This window comes from Bombina bombina, chromosome 6 (assembly GCF_027579735.1).
Source record: "Bombina bombina isolate aBomBom1 chromosome 6, aBomBom1.pri, whole genome shotgun sequence".
Lineage (NCBI taxonomy): Eukaryota > Metazoa > Chordata > Amphibia > Anura > Bombinatoridae > Bombina > Bombina bombina.
In genome coordinates, this window is record NC_069504.1 from 875,435,370 (window position 1) to 875,457,359 (window position 21,990).

The 21,990-nt window shown below is 37.1% G+C and overlaps 1 protein-coding gene across 1 annotated transcript; it reads right to left on the reverse strand.

The window, feature by feature from the left end:
* Positions 1-2,352: 2,352 nt before the first annotated feature.
* Positions 2,353-21,538, reverse strand: PFN1 (profilin 1). Its single transcript, XM_053718348.1, has 3 exons — positions 21,195-21,538; positions 3,098-3,287; positions 2,353-2,683 (listed from the first exon to the last, which is right to left on the reverse strand). Exons 1-3 carry the CDS (start codon positions 21,321-21,323, stop codon positions 2,586-2,588), a joined length of 417 nt encoding a protein of 138 aa, XP_053574323.1. The 5' UTR covers positions 21,324-21,538; the 3' UTR covers positions 2,353-2,585.
* Positions 21,539-21,990: the final 452 nt, after the last annotated feature.

The following is a 21,990-nucleotide window of genomic DNA, read 5'->3' on the forward strand; positions in this document are numbered from 1 at the left end:
AGACACTACGTCATGAAATTAATAAATGAGCACGGGTGGAACTGGTCATTAGGGCAGTTGGACAAGTGGCTCATTTTGGCAAAAAATGGAATTACGTCAATCTCCCCATGTTATATGATATTGGTATCGGATAGAGGTACAATCAATCTTGATAAAATTGCGGGTAACTGGGCTAGACTCTTAGATAAAGAAGTTGATTCTAAATTACCTTCTATCTCAATTCAAGAGGTTGCTCGGACAACTCTCTCGTCCACATGGAGAGAATCCCATGTTAAGTTGTTACATAGGACATATTTTACACCAGAAAAGGGAACAAGATGTGGGAAAACTAATTTACTACCTGTCCTAAGTGCTCACTTCCTTCTGCAGATCTCTTGCATATGCTATGGACTTTTGGTTTAAATTCCAATTTTGGCTTTGTAAATTACTAGGTCTCCCCTCGGTAAATCTGACCGATTTGAATGTAGTCTCTTTTCCAATCCAGAAGATAAGCAGCTTAATATTAAATTGATTAATATAACTATACTGGCTGTCAGATACCTTATCTTTAAAAAAATGGAAAACAAACACCGGTCCCAGTATCTCTGAAATTAAAAATTGCTTAAAAAAGCAATGTATTCTTGAATATAATGTTAACATTGATAATGATATTTCTAGGTTTTTTTTTAAAATGGTCAGCATTTCTAAAAACATTTCCCCCTGCTGAAAGGGAATGTTTGATATATCCTTTACGTAACACTGAACTAGTTCTCTTAGGGAGGTGGTGACGGGGGTCTGAAGATTTGTGTGGGGGTCCTTTTTTTTCTATATTATTTTGTTTTGTATTGTCTTGTTCTGTTTTTGTGTGTTGTAAAGTGTGTGGGCAGTTATGTTTGGGTAAAACTAATACAAAATCATCCAACAAGGAATTGAGTACTATTGTAATTTAGGAAAATTATTTTATGTCTGGGCAAGCTTCAGCCAATGAATGTCATATTAATTTTGTTTTTCTGTGTTAAGCTGTAAACACCTGAGGTTTTTATGGCCATGTATATCGTATGTCTTCTATCATGACGCTTAAATACTGGTTCATTACCTAAAATGTATTTATTTGAAACCCAGAGTGGATTGTTCTTGTTTGACTTTTGTTTTTTTTCTTTTTTCCTTGCTACTGATTGTCAGCTTATTATGTTGGATATAAATAAAGACTTTAAAAAAAATAAACAAAACTGTTAGGACATTCCATGCTGCCATAATGGTGCTTAAGCCCAGTTAGGATGGTATGGAACACCCTAAAGGTGGGTAGGGGTTAGGAGATTAAAGAGGCACTTAACCCAAAGTTTCTTTTGTGATTCAGATAGACCATGCAAATTTAAGCAACTTTCTAATTTACTCCTATTATCAATTTCTTTTGCTTTATTTGAAAAAGGCATCTAAGCTATTTTTGGTTCAGAACCACTTGTTTATTGGTGGGTGAATTTATCCATCAGCAAAATCAGTGTGTTCACCAAAAATTGGGAAGTTTCTTAAAATGGCATCCTCTATCTGAATCACAAGAAAAAAAAAATTGGGTTCAGTGTCCCTTTAATTTAAACAAATATATTTAAACATTAATCTAGCAACAGCATTTGTTTTTCAAATCTGGATTTGTATGAAAGATCTGGATTTTAACTTAAACTAATACAGATCTGAAAAGATCTGAATTCCACTACCTGCAAGATTAGTCATTCATTTGACTAAATGAGGAATGCACACATCTGTTTATGAAAGTTTGCAAAGAAACCCTCTTGTTTCTGAAATTAAGAGACATCCCTTAAAACTGATTCAGGCGGTCAGGCATTTAAATCTATATCAAGCCTTTAACAGATGTTAAAAGCAAATTGAGTGGTTTGATCTGTACTTAATAGCAATTGGGCAGATGAGTCAAAGTTTGAAGCAATTGTAGTCAAAGAATCATTAAAACAGCATTTTGTGAAAAGGTTTATTAACCCTCCAGCATTTGACTGGTTCTACACACAAGTGCTCAAAGGTTCTTTGAGAAAGCACTGGGGTTAAACTAGTCAGTTGCAGACGTGTTAATGCTAAACACTGCCACAAAATGCAGTTTTAATGAAACTTTGAACGAAAATGTTTTAACTTAAGTGACTGCTGCCTGATTGCTTATAAGTAAATATCAATCCTGTCAAACTTGCTTGATATATTAATGTGGATTGAATTCTCCATGTTAATGACTGCAGGAACACAGCCATTTAAACTGAATATTTGATACATAGCAATATTATAATGTGGAGTAAGTTACTTTTAACAAATGTGACAAGATTTGACTTAACGCAACTGAACATTTTTCAAACAATTTAGAACCAAATACAGAGACACTTTACATCATATTTTTTTTATTCTTAAATCCAATATAAATCTTCCCTGAAAACAAAAAAAAAATGTTCATTTGACCAGGGCAGCAAAAACAGATGGGATAAAAAGCATGAAGGAAAAACAAAAAAATGTAAGGGCTAAAGGTGATGTACAGGAAGAAATCAATAGGTTGGTCCAATATTGGCAGCTGGAACAGTTGGATGAATCAGTAGTACTGAAGGGGAGGAGTGGAATCAGATATTTAATCCTCTCAGGTACTTGCACATATCACAAACTTTAGTGTGGATGGCTCCTCCATGAACACCTTCTGCTCCCTTAGCGATGACAAGAGCTGCAGAGAAGAAATAGAATTTAGTAGAAAGGCAAGATTGTGTTCAACACTAAAGTCAAATATAAACTCATGATTCTTATAGAGCACAGCCTCTTAAGCTGTCCAACTTGCTTGTTACCTAAACTTAGTCTTAATTGACATTTTAGGGCGCAGCTCTACTGAGCATGTGGAAGAATCAGATTTGCATTGTGTTAATGCTGACTTGTCACAAGCTATAGCAGGAGGGAAATAGAACTTTAAAATATTGTTGCTCTAGAGCAGATTCAGTGGTTGGGGCAAGCAAGACTGCAATAAAATGCTCCAACATTTTCTTTACAGTTTTTAAGTAAACTTTATGGGCTAAGAGTGTTGTAGACTCCATTGTTATGATAGTAGCACAGTTCAGTTGTCCCTTGCTACAATGCAGCTTTATACCTGTGTTTGTTTTCCCAACAGCTACGTTGTAAGTTGGCCCATCGGGATTCTTTGTCTTTACATCCATAACATAGACATCTTGCACATTAAGCTGGTCTCTGATCACAGAACATTTCAGTAAACCGATGTGTACTCCATTAATAAGGACCACAGTCCGATCATCGGAAAGAATAGTCTGCACTTGTGGTGGCTGTAAGTAAAAGAAATACAAGTTAATTTAGCAGCTTAAAGTAACATTAAACGGATGTCAAAGAATGAACAAAAATTACAAGAAAAATCTAATTGAGAATGTGCAATATCAGAAAGCCATGACAAGGTCAATAACATGAAGCAAGAATATTTGACAGCCCTTGACAAGTAAAGCCACAAGAATTTAAAACTTTTGGACTGTGGCAAACCAGGGTTTATGTATATAACTGCAACCTGGCTCCAAAGACTAATACGAACACTGCACAAGTGGCAAAGTTCTCATTAAGGAAAGACTGCCAATGGTATCTAGTTACATATTATCTACAATTATATTCTAACATGCTATAATAAAAATAACAATTGTTAGATGCATAGAGATTAAGTGTCACCACTGTATAAAAAGCTTGAGAATTGGCATTTAGAAACGTATTCCATGGTTGCAAACCAGGCATGTATATTCCCCTAAATACATTTCATGCATCCCTGTAATTATGGGAACCACTATTTTGGAATTGGTTTCACTGTTAGAGTATGGAGGTGCTGCATGTGCCAGCACTGGAATACAGTGCTCCCTTAAGAGGGAGAGAAATAACCTCAATACAATCAATTTGTATAGTTTTTAAATATGTAGTGCTGGTACACAATGGCAGGTTTGTGGTAAAAACCAATACCAAACCCAAACTAGTACAGGAGAATGCCCTGCTCAGAAGAACATACAATCTACATGTTTAGTGTAGTGAGTTTTGGGGGGGGGGGTGTTGCTAGCCACATGGAATAGTTAAGTAGCAAGGCTGTTCAAGAAGATGGGGAAAAAAAACAACGTAATAGGCATTTTTCAAAGAGCACCTGAAGCTATACAAGGTTAGTGACAGTGATGAAGCAAAAAGGAGTTTCAAAAGGGTAGGACCAGAGTGAGTAGCTTTTAAGTAGAAATAGGAGTATACCTTTTATAATTTATAGCATGCATTTAAGGTTTAACCTCCTTTCAAATACTCAAGTAGGTTCTCTCCTTGCTACAGGTAGTTCAGGCAATATGCAAGTTAGCTCCTGCACAGATATCCAGTGTAGCATGTAGCTAGGTCAGGATGCACATTAGCCTCAGGGGGTGGGATACAATTAACAGGAGTTTGAGGTTAGAAAGTATTCTCAAACTTAAGTCCATTCTACACGGCAGCCCTTACAAAGTTTAGTTCTCAAAGGAAAAACTCTAGCTTTGTTAGTTATGGCTAACTCCCCCTTTGCAAAAACAGATCCAGAATGTTAGTGATTGAGATTGATTTTCACTAAATTGTAACAAAGATGCGCTATAACTTTATTCTAGCTGTGTCACCAACTTGTGACAGCCACCCACTACAAAAGTTGAGCCGTTTGATCTGTTCTGCAATCAGTGCATAGCCTACAGCACTTAATGTAGCTAGAGCAGTGATTGGAGAAGATTAGTTAGCTCATAACTTTAAGGCAGCTGGCCAGAGCGCAAAGTATTTGAATTTCAGAGCTACATAAAAAGCAATAGCAGAACTTTATTTACAAGTGATGGATTAAACTACATCTAAAATATAGTTAACATTCTAGAACTATTAATCCAAAGGGGAAGTCTATAACCGACTATTTCTACTTAAACTTTTGTTAGACCTACAATATATACACAGTAAAAGTAATTCAACACTAAGCCCTTAAACTGCTTCATCAGGATGTCAGCCATTACAATATTGTACATTGCCTTTCCCATCTGACAGACAAATATGGCAAAAGAGTCCAGCAAACAATGTAAAGGTATTGGGTGCACGCTACAACAGGGCACTGCACAACCCTGTATCCATATCCAAAAAGAATAGCAGCACTCAAATAGTTACCAATCCTTTATTATAGCAACACTGACTTTGCAATATACCTCCTTAAGTGCCCGTGTGGCCTTATTTATGTAGGTGAAACGACCCGTAGGTTTAGGATCACTGAGCATAAGTCAGGTATTAGGAGAAAAAAATTGAAATCACCAGTTGCTACTCATGTCATGGAGGCCCAACATGGGGGGTTAGTCAACTTAGATTCCAATTAGAGCATATTTCCCCTTGTAGGCGAGGGGGCAATAGATAGCAGTACCTTAAAAAGGCATTTTGGATTTTTACTTTAAATTCACTAGCACCAATAGGTATGAATAAAGATTATGATCAGTCTGTTTTTCTGTAGGAAAAAATATTCTTGATATTTGAGATGCAATATCAACTCTAGTGAATGGATGGCGTAATATTTTAATAGTGATGTCGCCAATAAGAACAAAAATATTCTTTTCAAATGTGGACAGAATGACTTGATATATTTTGATGTTCTAACAACTATTTTTTATTTCTCGCTTTTGTATATAGGAAAATAAATTAATTTGTATAAAGTAATTTTAGAAAAATAAATTTAGGATATTTGCATATGCCATTAAGAAAGACGGTCATGGTATGTGAAGTGTTAATTGTTTGGTGGGTGTGCACCTTGTTGGGTATATAAGGAGGAAGTGATGTAGGTATAGCATGATGGACATGTAGTCCGAAACGTTGCTGCTTCCCTTGTGCTTTTGGCTATAGAGGATTGGTAACTTATTTTGGAGTGCTGCTATTCTTTGACTTTTCCATCGGACAGACAAGCCTACCTCATTTCCACTAGTCAGGGTATATGTATTCCACTATATATGATACAGCCAGTATTTGCATAGTTTTAGCTCTATGAGGTAGTTGCCATTTTGTTTAAAGTCAGATGAGCAGCACTATGACTACACTTGTGCATGTGTCCAGGGGGGAGCTGACCTTACAAATGAAAGCAAGTCTAATATAGCAGATGAGTGCCAACACTTTCTGAAGTCAATAGCTTGCTGCAATTGTTTTAATGGTGAGAATCCCTCAACCACTTGTCCTTTAGCTATATTACCTCTATACTAAGAATAGGCTTGCTAAAGGGACACTACACTCTCCTTAACGTCTGTACGATGGTTGTTACGCCCTTAAGTACCAGCGATGTACCCTGTACATGATATCTTTAGAAAGTCCATTTAATGGCAAGGTTTGTGGGGGGTACAGTAAATGAGTAAGGAAAATTACAGCTAAAACCAAAAACCACAGAAATGCAAAAATGCCCTTAAGGGAAGGAAATTGAAAAAATGCCCTTGTCCTTAACGTGTTAAAGACTTCAGAAAAGTCACTTTATGGAGTAATTTACAATTAGCTACTTTTAGCTATATAGAAAAGTTAAGTTGTGGTTTTACAGTTTCCCATACATTTTTTACTCTCCCAATGAACATACATAAGATTCAGGCACACTCAAGGGAAAACCATTATCAAAGTTTAGAAAAAACAAAAATCACATGTTTTCAGAGCTAAATTACAGGTAATGAAGTCTATTGCCAAGTGTGTATATATAAAAAATTGCAGTCTGAACTTAGTCACCTAGCAGCATTCGTCCCTTTATAAAGGGCTGCCTAATGCCCTCAACAGCTATGCATAGTGTGGCAATGCAGCACGATGTACCATCTAAGCATTAAACTGGCACTAAAGGGTTTATCCCCACAGCAATCTCTGCAGAAGAGTTTAGAGTTACACATCCGTTAGGTGTACTCCTGCCACATCATGTCTCAGGAATGTGTAGCTTGGAGAAACAGTAAGTCTTCCAGATAGGCTGCAGTACAAGACAAGGCAGAGTCCCCTGAAAACAAATCCAAGAAATTAAAACCTGTTTACATTTGATTGTATATGGACTAGACAGGATCTGTGGTGCAGCTACTGTTCCTATAGAAATAGGAAATTAGATCTGTTCAATGTGAATCTTCCATATAGTTTATTATATTGAAAAGGAGTCACATTAACAGGCTAGAATAAGCATACTGAGTCTCTGCAAAATGCTTCAAAAACCTGTACATGATGCATTGTTAAAGACATGCAATACATGCTCAGAGCTGCTGTCATGCAAAGGTTCTAAATTGCAAAATATATATCATAGGGATTATTTTGACCTGCACTGATTGAATCATGAAAGTAATGTCCATTTTAAGCTTTAAATGAACACATTGAGGTTTTGAGATAAAATGCCCAGTAACACTAAAGTATCCTGTAATAGTTTAGCTCTGGGAATTCCCCCATCAGAACGTTAAATGACCCCTGCACTATACTATATTTTATTGTTGCATGCAAGACAATGGTGGATGTAGTTAGGCCATTATAAATTGCAGCAATATAGAATGGCACAAAGTTTTGTTTACCCATTGTAAACAAAGCTTTTTGGATTTAACCATAACCAGAAATCTGTATAAGATTTTTATGTAATATGCTGGGTTTTTTTTTATTTAAAATTCCCTTTTAAGGTCTTGTTTGCTGCAAATACTTGTGTTGCTATAGAACATATCAGCCATGTTTTAGTGCATCTAACAGTTTAGACAATATAGTGCAGCCAATGGCTAACGGTCACAAAACTGCTGCCATATATAGCCGACACATGCACTCCTGAGCTTCTCTTCGTACTAGTAAGATCTATTTTCCTTAGTTGAAAGCAAATTGGAAATTTGTATGCCATGATCCATGTTTAGTTATGTTGCTTTAAACAGTGAAGCATGGCGTTTAAGGGACAGGCTAGCCAAAGTTAAACTCATGACTCAGATGCAATTTTAAACTGTTCCAATTTTCTTTCAAATTTTTTTTCCTCTTGGTATTTGTTGAAAGCTAAATGTAGGCTCATATGCTAGTTCCAAAACCCTTGAAGTGCATTTTGATAGTTTCACAGCCTAGTTCCATGTGTGCCATAGATAAAATTGTGTTTACTGGAGTCATTTATCAGTCAACACTGATTGGCTAAAAAGACAGACTTTAAAATCATTGTACAGTATGCAGAGGCTTATATACAAGGTAAGAGGTCAAATGTATTAGTATAACTTACACAGCTGGGGGAATGTGTAATAAGGGATTTTTAAAGAAACTTTTTTAATTACTGTCCTACTAACTGGGCTATGTTGTACCTATTACAGCGCTAGATAAATGCAGTGCCATATAGAAGTCATGCCATCTGTTTTAAGAGGCTATTAAGACAGGTGTGGCAGTGACTCAGAATAGTGATGAGTCACAGTATGACATACTGCCTGGGTTAGTGTCTCATGTATCTAGTTCAGTTTAGTAACAGCCTGTTGCTATGTTGTGCTTGAAGTAGGCCTTGCAGGAAAGTTTTGGGGCATTTTTATTACAGCAAAGAAACTAAATATCCAGATTTGATAAGCACATCCTGCCATTAGGTGCATGCTATTTTAGAGAGCATCTACCTAAAAGCACTAGCGTGCCCTGGTTTGTCAAGTTGTGCTAGACATTTGAAACATTGCAAATTGTCAGGTTGTTGTATTTGATTTTTGTAAACTCAACTTGTATTTAGGAATGACTATAGCAAAGTACTAGTCAGCCATTGTCAGCACTGGAAGTTGCCATGGCAACCCACTTTGAGTACATCTGCCAGTCTATTTCCATTAGAGTTTTACTTTGTCTATATAGACCAGTGGGAAGCTCTGGCATGCACATCTAGCAAAGAACTGCAGTCAAGCTGTGCAGACCATGACAGTGGTTGAGTGGGCATGTACACCAATAGAAGTTCTCATGAACCCTTCAGTTTGGTTGGGGTGCAAAAAATAACCAAGCAAAAACCAGCATCAAATAGTTTATAAAAACAGTTCTAAAGATGACCCTAGTCTGTCACCAGGATTGCACATGGGAACTAGTGAGACTAGGTATGAAACTAAGTGTTAATAAAAGCAGAATCTTTATAGAAAGACAGTAACATGAAGTGACTAAGGTGTCAGATCTATGTACTAACACCAATATCAAACCAAGATGTGCTTTATGGTATTACATAAACACTAACAGCTAACAAGTTTTAAAGATATATATTGTGAAAGTAAATTAAGTCCTATACAGGTTTTATGTTTAAAAAATGCTGAGTACAGCCCAGTCTTAACATACATTTTTTTCTCAGCCAAACTCCACCCACAATTTCTTATGTGGAAGAGCCAATCTGGCCTTTTGTCCAGACTAGTCCTGTCTATGTTAATACAGAGTGAATTGTTAAAGTTATCTAATAATGCCAGTTAGTGACAGCCTTGAGATGTCAAGATGCAGTTAATCTTTGTAATTAGAAATTGCCAAGTTCACAAGTTACTTGAAAAAAGGGAACCATGTGTATTGCAAAGATTATGCATAACTAATTATATACAAATTTCCGCATTCAAGGACAATCAAGACAAAATAAACTTATGACTCAGGATGCAGTTTTAAGACTTTTTGCAGTCTTTATATTCACTTTCTGGGGAACAAGATCCTACTGCGCATGTGCACAAGCTCACAGGGTTTATGTATACTAGTCCAGGGCTTGACAAACCCAGGTTGTCACTGGCTCCTAGAATTTTACCCGTGGCACCTAATGTTTTGGGTTATTCTTCATAATTCTATTTACAAATACCAATGTCTGGCTCCTAAAATTTAAACAAATTTGTCAACCCATGTACTAGTCTGATTGGCTGATTTCTGTCACATGATACAGGGGCCAGAAAATGGGAGAAAAAATAAAATTATTATTTTGAGAGTGCCATTGCATTGTCTTATGTACTAATTATGTAATTCTACTGCATTAAATGGTCTGCTAAATCTGACTGCCAATAAGAACTAAACTCAATGGGAGACTAACATCATAAGCACTAAAGTAGTTTAACACTAGCGTTCCTTTAGTTACATGAAAGCCAACATTTTAAATCTTTTAACAAAATATGATTGTCAAATTTTGTTTTGTATCTTGTTGAAAAAAAAAAACAGGAGCATGCACATACAGATTATATTGCAGCAGTTTTGCAAGAGCACTAGACGGGAGAACTATTTTCTGCCATATAAGTGCTCTAGAACCTAACTAGGTAGCTTGTCAAACCATTGCATGGAAACAAAACTAATTTGAAACATCTGTTTCCCTTTATGACTCAAATGTAGTGTAAAGACATGAAATGGTCTACACATCATAAGCTGAGGCTCATGTCTGAGCTTTGCATTGGTTATATAATTGGGTTTACTCACCTCTTAAGTGAAATTTAACTAAAGAACCACACCTCAGCCACTTTCAAGTTAAAAAAAAAAATTTAACTTCTTGAAAGTTTCCCCTTTGCAGAAATATCCATAGCCATTGATTAGCATTAATGATAATGCTAACTTTCAATTGTTGAAAGCGCATTACAAAAATAAAGTTTTCAAATTAGTTTGGTCTTTAATGTAATACTTGTTACAATAGGAATCTGCACTAAGCAGTCAACTTGGAACATTATTGAATACGTAGCACACCTTATTGTTTATGCCTTCAATGGGCATAAGTTAAGCATACATTTTAAAAAAAGGCAAAGCATATTAAAGGACCAGTCAACACACTAGATTTGCATAATCAACAAATGCATGATAAGACAATGCAATAGCACTTAGTCTGAACTTCAAATAAGTAGTAGATTTGTTAAAAAAATTGCAAAGTTATGTCTTTTTCCACTCCCCCTGTATCATGTGACAATCAGCCAATCACAAATGCATATACGTATATGCTGTGAATTCTTGCACATGCGCAGTAGGAGTTGGTGACTCAAAGTGCAAATATAAAAAGACTGCACATTTTGTTAATGGTTAAAGTAAATTGGAAAGTTGTTTAAAATTTCATGCTGTATCTGAATCATGAAGTTTAATTTTGATTTGAGTGTCCCTTAAAGTGCTAAGCCTGCAGTATACACTTCACCTCAAGGGGCAGTGAAAAAACTTAAAGAAAGCAAAAGTGCTAAAATGCTGAACCTATATTTATTAGGTAGTATAACTAATGACAAAAGCCTGTAAAACAATTTGGGGAGGATTTGTTTAAAGGGACAGTATACTATAAAATTGTTTTTCCCTTAATGTGTTTCCAATTCCTTTTTACCAGCTGCAGAGTATAAAATGTATGAGATTAGCTTATTTTGTGTTTTAAAGCCACAACCTTCTAAAATGGGATGAGCTTGTAGGTATAATCAGATCTCATTACTTTATCACATTGTAAATATACCTGCTTCTTTATCATCTGTCCATAAACCAATCACCAATACTTGGAGAGAATGGAAACTTAGCATTTTACTACCATATCTTCTATAACCCACTGGGGGTGCAATTTCTTCTACTGTCTGTGTTAATACAGCTTGGCCTTGTGGCCAAAAAAAACTCAGGATGGGTGGGGATACCACAGGCTAAATAAACCAATTAAAATACCAATATAAGGTTAATGGGAATACTTGTAAACAATTTAATATACCCCAGCAGGTAAAGTGGATCATTAAATTAAAGGGGAGACATTTTGAGTACACTGTCCCTTTAAATCATTAATTTGCCTAAGCTGAGACTGGATGGGAGAGGTCCATATTTAACCAATCATGTTTCCTGGCTATTTAAAGGGACAGTCAAGTATAAATTAAACTTTCATTATTCAGATAAGACTTTTAATTTTAATTGACTTTCCAATTTACTTGTATCATCAAATTTGCTTTTTTTGCTTGGTATTCTTAGTTTAAACTAAACATAGGTAGGCTCATATGCTAATTTCTAAGCCTTTGAGGGCTGCCTCTTATCACATTCTTTTTAAATCTCTTTTCAACACAAAGAGACAGAAAGTACAAGTGGGCTATATAGATAACACTGTCCAGGCACAGAAAGTTATTTAAGATCTAGCACAATACAATGCTAAATTTTAGACAATAGATAATAAACAGTCAGTCATGTGATCAGGGGCTGGAAGAATGTTCCTAGATACAAGGTAATCACAAAGGTAAAAAGTACATTAATATAACTGTTGGTTATGCAAAACTGGGGAATGAGTAATAAAGGGATTATCTATCTTTTAAAATAACAATTCTATGGTTGACTGTCCCTTTAAGACAAAAATCACTTTGCCAAGCCTACTCAAGAGGACTCATAACCCATTTTCTTAAACTGGATTTGGTTACTGTGGTTTGGCCACTCAGGATCAGTTATTTGACTACAAGCCTAAGACTAATATCCCACTAGCATACATTCTGTACAGAGATGTGTCACAACTAAGACAGCCAAGGGAGCGCTGCTTTAACCAGTAATCTTAAAGTGACAGTCTAGGCCAAAATAAACTCATGATTCAGATAGATAATGTAATTTTAAACAACTTTCCAATTTACTTTTATCACAAATTTTGCTTTGTTCTTTGCATTCTTAGTTGAATGCTAAACCTAGGAGGTTCATATGCCAATTTCTAAGCCCTTGAAGGTTGCCTCAAGGCATTGACAATCTTTCACCACTAGAGGCTGTTAGTTCATGTGTCATAGATAACACTGCTCACGCATGTGGAGTTCCAGTGAGCCAGCTCTGATTGGCTAAAATGGATGTCTGTCGAAAGAACTGAAATAAGGGGGGAGTTAGAGGCTTAGATACAATATAAGAGGTAAAAAAAAAAAAAAAGTATTTATATAACTGCTGATTAAGCAAAACCAAAAGTTGTACAAACCATTTACTCACCATGACCTTTTACAGGGGAACCAAAAGGCTAATTTTACCGACCATGTAGCTAAAATTAGCTACAAAGTTATCGTACAAATTACTTGAACATAAGTATTTAATTTGTGCTTTGGATAGAAAAAAATAGAAGTTACACTGCCCCCACCCACCTGGCAAAAAATGAAACTATTTAGCAAAATGTGCATTGTTTTGAAGGGGACACTCAAGTCCCATTTAGACTCAGAGCAGGCTATGGAACTAAATTGGAGAGTTTAACCTAAACCTGCAGTCTACACTTTTAAAATCGCCAGCTTCTACTGAGCATGTGCAAGAATTTAAAATATACATATATGCATTTGTGATTGGCTTCTGGCTCTTACATGACAGTGGGACTGGAAATAGAAATAACTGATAAAATTGTGGATTTTACCACAGAGAATGGGCCAAATAAAGCATATTTCCAGCTCAAATTACAAGTGTTTACATTTAGACCCGCTAAGTTGAATGCCTATTTGAGGTTAACACAAATCTTATGGATGCAAGTGATTAGCATTTGAGCCACACATTGTCTGAGGTGTTGAGGTCTACTGTAACCAAGAAATAGTAAAAAATGATTAAAGCATGTCATGGTTGGACCATGGAGCAAGGTTGCTGTGCTACCATTTGGATTTAATTCTGAATGCACTGCCATACACCTCAGTCTTTTGGCCTAGCCCTATCAACTTTGGACTACTGCAACTTTCTAGAATGTCTAGCAATAGTTTTGCAAGTTTCTATGGTTTTGCAGATACCATTGATGTTTTTGGCATGAGATTATCGATTACAGAACCTGTTTAAGAGCCTCTGCTTTGAGCCCAAAAGCAGTGGCATTTTATACATGAAGGAAGTTGCTAGTGGAGTTTCATAGTGTTATTTTTATACAGTGGTTTGCATGACCAAACTTGCTAACAGAATATGTTCCATTTCCCAATTTGTTTTACCACTTCTGCTTTTCCTTTAAGTATTAATGTTAAGCAGAGTGCTAATGTTTTACAAAGGCCTACAAAATACATTAGAATGAAATTAAATGGCATTATCCACATGAGCAATGCATGTGTTTAAAGCATAAAACCTGCAGTACAAGTTTGTAGGATATTGCAAACAACCCACCCGTTGAAGAGTATACTTATGATCTCCGCTGTGTAGCTATAGCCAGATAAGATGAGCTCCTGCACTGATCCAAGTGCCATCATGTTACATGGTCAAACAACCTGCAGTATGCAAGGGAGTCTACCATAGGATTGTTATGTCTTTAAAAGGAGATAGGATCCTTTCAGATTTAAGACCTCATCTATTATGATCAACTTATTTTGTTATCCTTAGTTGAAAAGCATATGTACATATCCTCAAACGCAAAGCAGTACTAGAAACAAGCTGATTGGTGGCCACACTTTCCTATAGTTACTGGCTCACCAGGTTTGAGCAGCTAGCTCCAAGTAGTCCAATTCTGCTCTGGAGCAGACTATCCCCTACAATAGGGATCAGTTATATGCAAGCAATAGTGCAATACTAAGCATTTTATTAGTCAACACAAATACCTTGTAGCAGCTGCTGAGATCTTACCAAAACACTATTGTATAAACGTTTTGGCTCATAAATGTTGAGAATGTTTTTAGGAAACTATCCCATAATCTAGAAAGTAGAATGAACTTTTCATACAAGCATCTTGATATGAATTTGTAGATGTTGCATTAGCAGCACGTATGGCTGTTGACCAACTAATAAAACCAAACCTGTATGGAATCATCCCACCCAAGCACAACACATGCACCAAGTTCAGCACTGAGCAAGTAATTTATAGGTATTAACCATGATTACTGCTTAGATTTAAGCCACACCTAGCATGTGACACTGATCAATTAAGTCACATTAGTCAGATTTAGAGAACTATAATCCTACAAAGTCAGAGGCAATACAAGTTATCAAAATATAAACACATCTTGACCAAGGTATCTTGTTAGCCTGCTTAAAGGGACACAAAATCCAGATTTCTCAGGATTCAGAGAGCATGCAATTTTAAGTAACTTTCTAATACTGTACTCTGTTCTTAACCATCTTTATTTGAAAAAGCAGGAATGTTAGCAAAGGAGCCAGTCCATTTTTGGTTTGCCACCTGCTGACTGGTGGCTACATTTAGTCACCAATCAGCAGGCGCTACCCAGGTTCTGAACCAAAAGTGGGCCGACTTGGTTAAAGGGAAACTGAGGTCAAATTAAGAAGTAATGATTCAGATAGAGTATGCATTTATAAACAATTTACACCCATAAAAAAAAAAAAGTGTGCAGTCTTTATATTTAGACTTTGAGTCACCAGCTCCTACTGAGCATGTGCAAGAATTTGCAGAATATATGTATATGCATTTGTGACTGGCTGATTGCTGTCACATGGTACAGGGGGAGTGGAAATGCACATAACTTTAAAATGTGCTAGAAAAAAAAATATCTAATACTTATTTTAAATTCAGACTAAGTGCTATTGCATTGTCTTTATCATGCATTTGTTCATTATGCAAATCTACTGTATTGACTGGTCCTTTAAATTACTGCTTTTTCAAAAATAGCAAGAGAACGAAAATAGGAGTAAGTTAGAAAGTTGCTTAAAATGGCATGCTCTGAATCATGAAAGGGTTGTGCCCCTTTAAAGCCATAGGTCACCCAGTGATGTCACTGGACCACCAGCCTGACAGCTTAAAGGTGCATTTGGTTGATAAGTAAACCATTCCTGTTTTGGACAAGGATAAGTAGAATTATTATTTCTGTACAAATATATAGGAAATGGATATAAGCACTGTTACTTGAGCTTTAAAAGCCAATTTTTATGTGGATTAATTAGAAAGTCCATGAATATTGAGTCCATGGCTCAACAGTAATAAAATCACATGCTTTTTAAGGTATATGAATCTTAAAGATTCTTGTTATACAATACTACAATTCCAAAAAGCTTCCAATTTACTATTGAAGTTGCTTCTTTCCCATGGTATTCTTTGCTGGAGAGATACCAAGGTAGGCGTCGGCAGCACTTTATGGCAGGAAAGTGCTGCCATCTAGCCCTCTTGGAAATTGAAAAAAAATCTTGCAAAACTGCTGCATGCTCCTGAGCTAATGTTTGTCCCTGCTTTTCAAGAAAAAATCTAAACATAACAAAAAAAGAGATTAAAATGACTGAAACGAGTGTTTCCCTTTAGATTTATCCATTGAAACAGAACCAATTTGCAGTATAAGAAATAGTCTATGCTTTCTCAAAGTATGACATGTAGGACAAAGTAGCTATAGGGAAACCAAATCCTTGATCACAGGAGTCACAACTCCTTAACCCCTTAATGACCGAGGACGTGCAGGGTACGTCCTCAAAAAAAAGGCAGTTAACGCCTGAGGACGTACCCTGCACGTCCTCGGTGTGGAAAGCAGCTGGAAGTGATCCTGCTCGCTTCCAGCTGCTTTCCGGTTATTGCAGTGATGCCTCGATATGGAGGCATCCTGCAATAACCATACATGGCCATCCGATGCAGAGAGAGCCACTCTGTGGCCCTCTCTGCACCGGACATCGATGGCCGGTATCGTTGGTGGGTGGGAGCCGAATTGGGAGGCGGGTGGGCGGCCATCGGTGTCGCGCGTGACGTCACGGGGGGCGGGATCGGGATCGTGATCGTTGGGGGCGCGCACGGGCGCGCGCGCGTGCACGGGGGGTGGCGGGCGCGTGCACGGGGCGGGAGCGGGTGGGAACCGCTACACTACAGAAAAGTAGAAAAGGAAAAAAAAAAAAAATAAACTTTTTTTTAAAAACATCTAAGGGATCTGGAAGGGGTGGGGGGTTGGTCTTGGGGGGGGGGAAAGCTACACTACAGAAAAGGGACATATTTTATTAAAAAAAAAGCATTTTTTTTCACTAAACTGGGTACTGGCAGACAGCTGCCAGTACCCAAGATGGCGCACATTAAGTCAGAGGGGGAGGGTTAGAGAGCTATTTAGTGGGGGATCAGTGAGGTTGGGGGCTAAGGGGGATCCCTACACAGAAGCATATGTAAATATGCTAACAAAAAATGCACAAAAAAGCCCAAATATACCTTTTATTTTAGTACTGGCAGAGTTTCTGCCAGTACTTAAGATGGCGGGGACATTTGTGGGCTAGGGGAGGGAAGAGAGATGTTTGGGAGGGATCAGGGGGTCTGATGTTTCAGGTGGGAGGCTGATCTTTACACTAAAGCTAAAATTAACCCTGCAAGCTCCCTACAAGCTACCTAATTAACCCCTTCACTGCTAGCCATAATACACGTGTGATGCGCAGCGCCATTTAGCAGCATTCTAATTACCAAAAAGCAACTCCAAAGTCATATATGTCTGCTATTTCTGAACAAAGGGGATCCCAGAGAAGCATTTACAACCATTTGTGCCATAATTGCACAAGCTGTTTGTAAATTATTTCAGTGAGAAACCTAAAATTGTGAAAAATTTTACGTTTTTTTTAATTTGATCGCATTTGGCGGTGAACTGGTGGCATGAAATATACCAAAATGGGCCTAGATCAATACTTGGGGTTGTCTACTACACTACACTAAAGCTAAAATTACCCCAAAAAGCTCCTTACATGCTCCCTAATTAACCCCTTCACTGCTGGGCATAATACACGTGTGGTGCGCAGTGGCATTTAGCGGCCTTCTAATTACCAAAAAGCAATGCCAAAGCCATATATGTCTGCTATTTCTGAACAAAGGGGATCCCAGAGAAGAATTTACAACCATTTATGCCATAATTGCACAAGCTGTTAGTAAATAATTTCAGTGAGAAACTGAAAGTTTGTGAAAAAATTTGTGAAAAAGTGAACAATTTTTTGTATTTGATCGCATTTGGCGGTGAAATGGTGGCATGAAATATACCAAAATGGGCCTAGATCAATAATTTGGGATGTCTTCTAAAAAAAAATATATACATGTCAATGGATATTCAGGGATTCCTGAAAGATATTAGTGTTCTAATGTAACTAGCGCTAATTTTGAAAAATAATGGTTTGGAAATAGCAAAGTGCTACTTGTATTTATGGCCCTATAAGTTACAAAAAAAGCAAAGAAGATGTAAACATTGGGTATTTCTAAACTCAGGACAAAATTTAGAAACAATTTAGCATGGGTGTTTTTTGGTGGTTGTAGATGTGTAACAGATTTTGGGGTTCAAAGTTAGAAAAAGTGTGTTTTTTTCCATTTTTCCTCATATTTTATAATTTTTTTTATAGTAAATGATAAGATATGATGAAAATAATGGTATTTTTAGAAAGTCCATTTAATGGCGAGAAAAACGGTATATAATATGTGTGGGTACAGTAAATGAGTAAGAGGAAAATTTCAGCTAAACACAAACACCGCAGAAATGTAAAAATAGCCTTGGTCCCAAACGGACAGAAAATGGAAAAGTGCTCTGGTCACTAAGGGGTTAATGTTATTTGATAAGGGCAGTGCTCAGTTAACCATTTTTGAACCTATTCCAAAGCATATTGTAATTCATTTAAAAAAAAAAACCTTGACTACGCTTTGATAAAGCCAAGTATTTACATGTTTTTAAGACACAGGAACCAGTAAGTAATTAACAAAACAAAAAAAAGTTTAGGAGCCATGGTTTCTGGGAGTTATCATGCCAAGTTATAAAATTCAGATGTTAAGCGAGCACAGATAAATCTTAAAGTAAAAATTAAATCAGTACCATTCTAATGCTCTCTACAAGTAGAGCTTTTGCACAATCACATTCATGAAGCAGACAAGCTCCCTGTCATAATTTAGCTTCAGTAAGTCTTGAGACTTTTCCTTTTTCGGCTTTAAAAATCTGCTTTTTATCCTGTCTCTGCCCCACCTCCTCTGGGAGTGTTTAGCACCCACTCCATTTTGTTAAAAACAGGAAGTAGTCTTAAGAAATGCTTAAACTATGAAATAGCATTATGGTATCCAGAATCAGAAAAGTGTTGCATATTTATAGAATTACACTTTTGTTTAAAATATGTAATCTCGTTACCAAATTTAACTGCTCCCTCCCAATTTCCTTTTAGAAACCCAAAGACAGGGGGTGAGAAATACTAGATCAAACCATTTAAGGGTCAGGGAAGGTTTTGAAGGAACTCAGCTTTAGGATCAAGTATTACAAGAGGCACCCAGCAGTGAACTACTATAATTTCAGCTCTTGGCCTTCACTTAGTGACATGAAACCGATTACATACAATTTTAAACTGTCCAATTTAGTTATATTAAATAGTATCATCCCTTGATATAATTTGCTGAAGGAGCAGCAAAGCACCACTAAGTATTAGCAGAAAACTTAGTCAGCCAATCAGACATGGGTAGGCACCAAACACCAGCTAGCTCCAACTGGTGTAGGTTATGTATATGTTAAGCAATTGAAGAGAAAGTTTTAAAATAGCAGTGAATTTAAATCTTAAATTAACATGCTCTACCTGAATAGTTTAAAATTTGACTTTCCTATCCTTTACTTCATTAGGCAACCCTTTTCACAGACTAACCAGTAATTTACTACATGCACACTTCTATGGCTTGTGTTTAAAATTACTTTAAACCTCCAATGAAGTTGGTAACACCTTTTACAGTAGTACAGGAAACTAGTTTGAACCTGGATCTTGAGCAGAAACCAAGATCTGATAATCAGTTAGAAATATGACATCTGTCAAAGATTTTTGAAGTCAGAACAGAGGCTTGAGTTAAAGGGACATGAAACCCAAAATGTCTCATGATTCAGGCAGAAAATACTTTAATTTACTTCTATTATCTAATGTTTCATTTTCTTGGTATCATTTGTTGAAGCAGCAATGCACTAATGGTTTCTAATAGAACACATTGTTGAGCCAATCACAAAAAAAAAAAAAACACAGCCACCAAACAGCTAGAACCTAGGTTCTCTGCTGCCCCTGAGCTTGCCTAGATAAACCTAGCAGCAAAGGATACGAGGAGGAACTGTAAGCAAATTAATAGAATTGAAAAGTTGTTTAAAATTGTATTCTCTATCTGAATCAAGAAATTGGATTACATGTCCCATTAAGCAGAGTTATATGTGCATACTGCACAACTATACAGAGCTTATTATGGATTTTGAAAGGTCATTTTTACTATGATCCAAAAGCATCTACAGATTAATATAAAGTGTATCAGGAATACAAAACAAACAAAAAAATGCTAGGGTTGCAATGCATTCTACAAAATTGTGTTAAAATGCTACTTAGAATATGTATGTGTGCTTAATCTAGGTATACTTGTCTGTAGATAGGCGTGTGCACTGACTGTCAGTAATGATGAAACACAGTCCAGCCCGAAATGGGCACATCTAAGAACCAATGAAAGTCCTAAAAAGCTAAATCAGCTCATTAGATGTACTTTATTGTAAAATGTGATATTTATAGTCACTTAATTTCACTAAGCTAAAACAAACTTTAGAAAGCTTCACACAAAAGCACCTCAAATGGCAATCCCAAAACAAGGAATTAATCTTTAAATGGAAAGGTATTAAAAGATGTCATATTGCAGCTTACCCAAATTGGGAAGTTTATCCTGATATGAATCTTTACTAAAGTAATTTGATTAACCAAAGAGCATACTTGGAGAATGCTGAAAACAAGTTTTAAAGTTAAAGAATGTTATAAAAAGTTAATCAGCAACCAAACAGTACAACATGCTGCTTTTATATTATGTATTCAGATAAATACAGCAAAAACTAAGTTAAACTTCTGTAAAAAGCAGAAGCATTTTGCCCCATGCAATTCTTCAATGTTGAGCATTTCCTTGTGTAACGAGGCTAGGGGAAACCAGTTTCATTCTATATTGCAAAGAAATAGCCATTTCCTCTTGCTTTACTGCTACAATGTAACTACCATTTTCGATTAGTAACTTATTTTTTAAAGCCAAGATGGTATTACTGTGTACATTTAAACCTTTAGGAAAGAATTTGATTATAATTAACCGTTTTAACATTGTAATCCTCAAGGAGGTAAATGCTTCTACACTGATTTTTTTAACACAAAATCAGTGTCTACATTAACCCATTCGCAAAGACCGAAATGCTTTACTATAGAAATAAACTGCAGCCCATACCGCTGTCAAAGAGTTAAGATACCCAACTTATGCTATTTCAAGTCAAGTTAAATTCTTCTATGCATAGACTTGATTAAGTACTTTTTCCTGAAATGGGGGACGTTTTAGAACTTGAAAAGCATATACTTACCAAGCACTAAAATAGAGAACCAACTCTTCAAGATCAAATACATATTGACACATTTAACACGCAAACAGCTCATTACACAGTGATTAGACTTGTACGCAACATGAACAGGACTTCACTTATTACATGTATACACCCTAAACTTACCGTGATGTGGCCAATAGCCCCACCCGGGTGAGAGGCCCAAACACACGGCGTACCAACGAAACCAACAATTGCTGCATCCTCGCAGGTCTTTCCGTCGACCAAATTGGTGATGTAATCTTGCCAAGACATATTTAACTAGATATAAATGTACTAACTAAGGGAGAAAGCTTTAAACCGGAAAGGGCTATCTAGCAATACAAAGTTGGCAAGAAGACAACCAACAAGAAAACTGTCAGCAATGGACAGATGATGGAAAAAGAGGGTGACGGGGCGGCCTGGCGGGACAGGAGGGATAAGTGCTGCGAGCTTCTCCCCAGTTGCAAAGAGAAGGCGCCTCGTGTGTGGTGCGCGCGCAGGATCCTCTCCCGCCGGCCCCGCCCTTTATATACCGCGCGCAGTCCTGACTGGGTCAACGTTCCAACGCGCGAATCGTCAGAAGGGGCATGTGCCTGGTCAGAGCAAGGGCGTGGCGAATCACAAAGTGGGCATGCGCGGGCTGCGGGGCAGGGCGCGGCAGGGAGACCTGATGCGCATGAGCGGAGGCGGGGTTATGTCTGGAGCGGAAGCGCCTGAGATCTAGATGCACGCGTCAGTAGAGGTTAGAGTGTGAAAGTAGCTGGAGGTGATGCGCATGCTCAATGGTGTCCGCGGTGAGTGATGCGCATTCGCAAGAGTTATGAGTTGACTTCCTGGTGGGGGGAAACAGTTATAGCAAATACACGGCCTAAGGGCGAGGACTTTGCGCATGCGCTCTATTGATTAACAGTTTTTTTTTTCCTGGAATGGTGTATGGGCA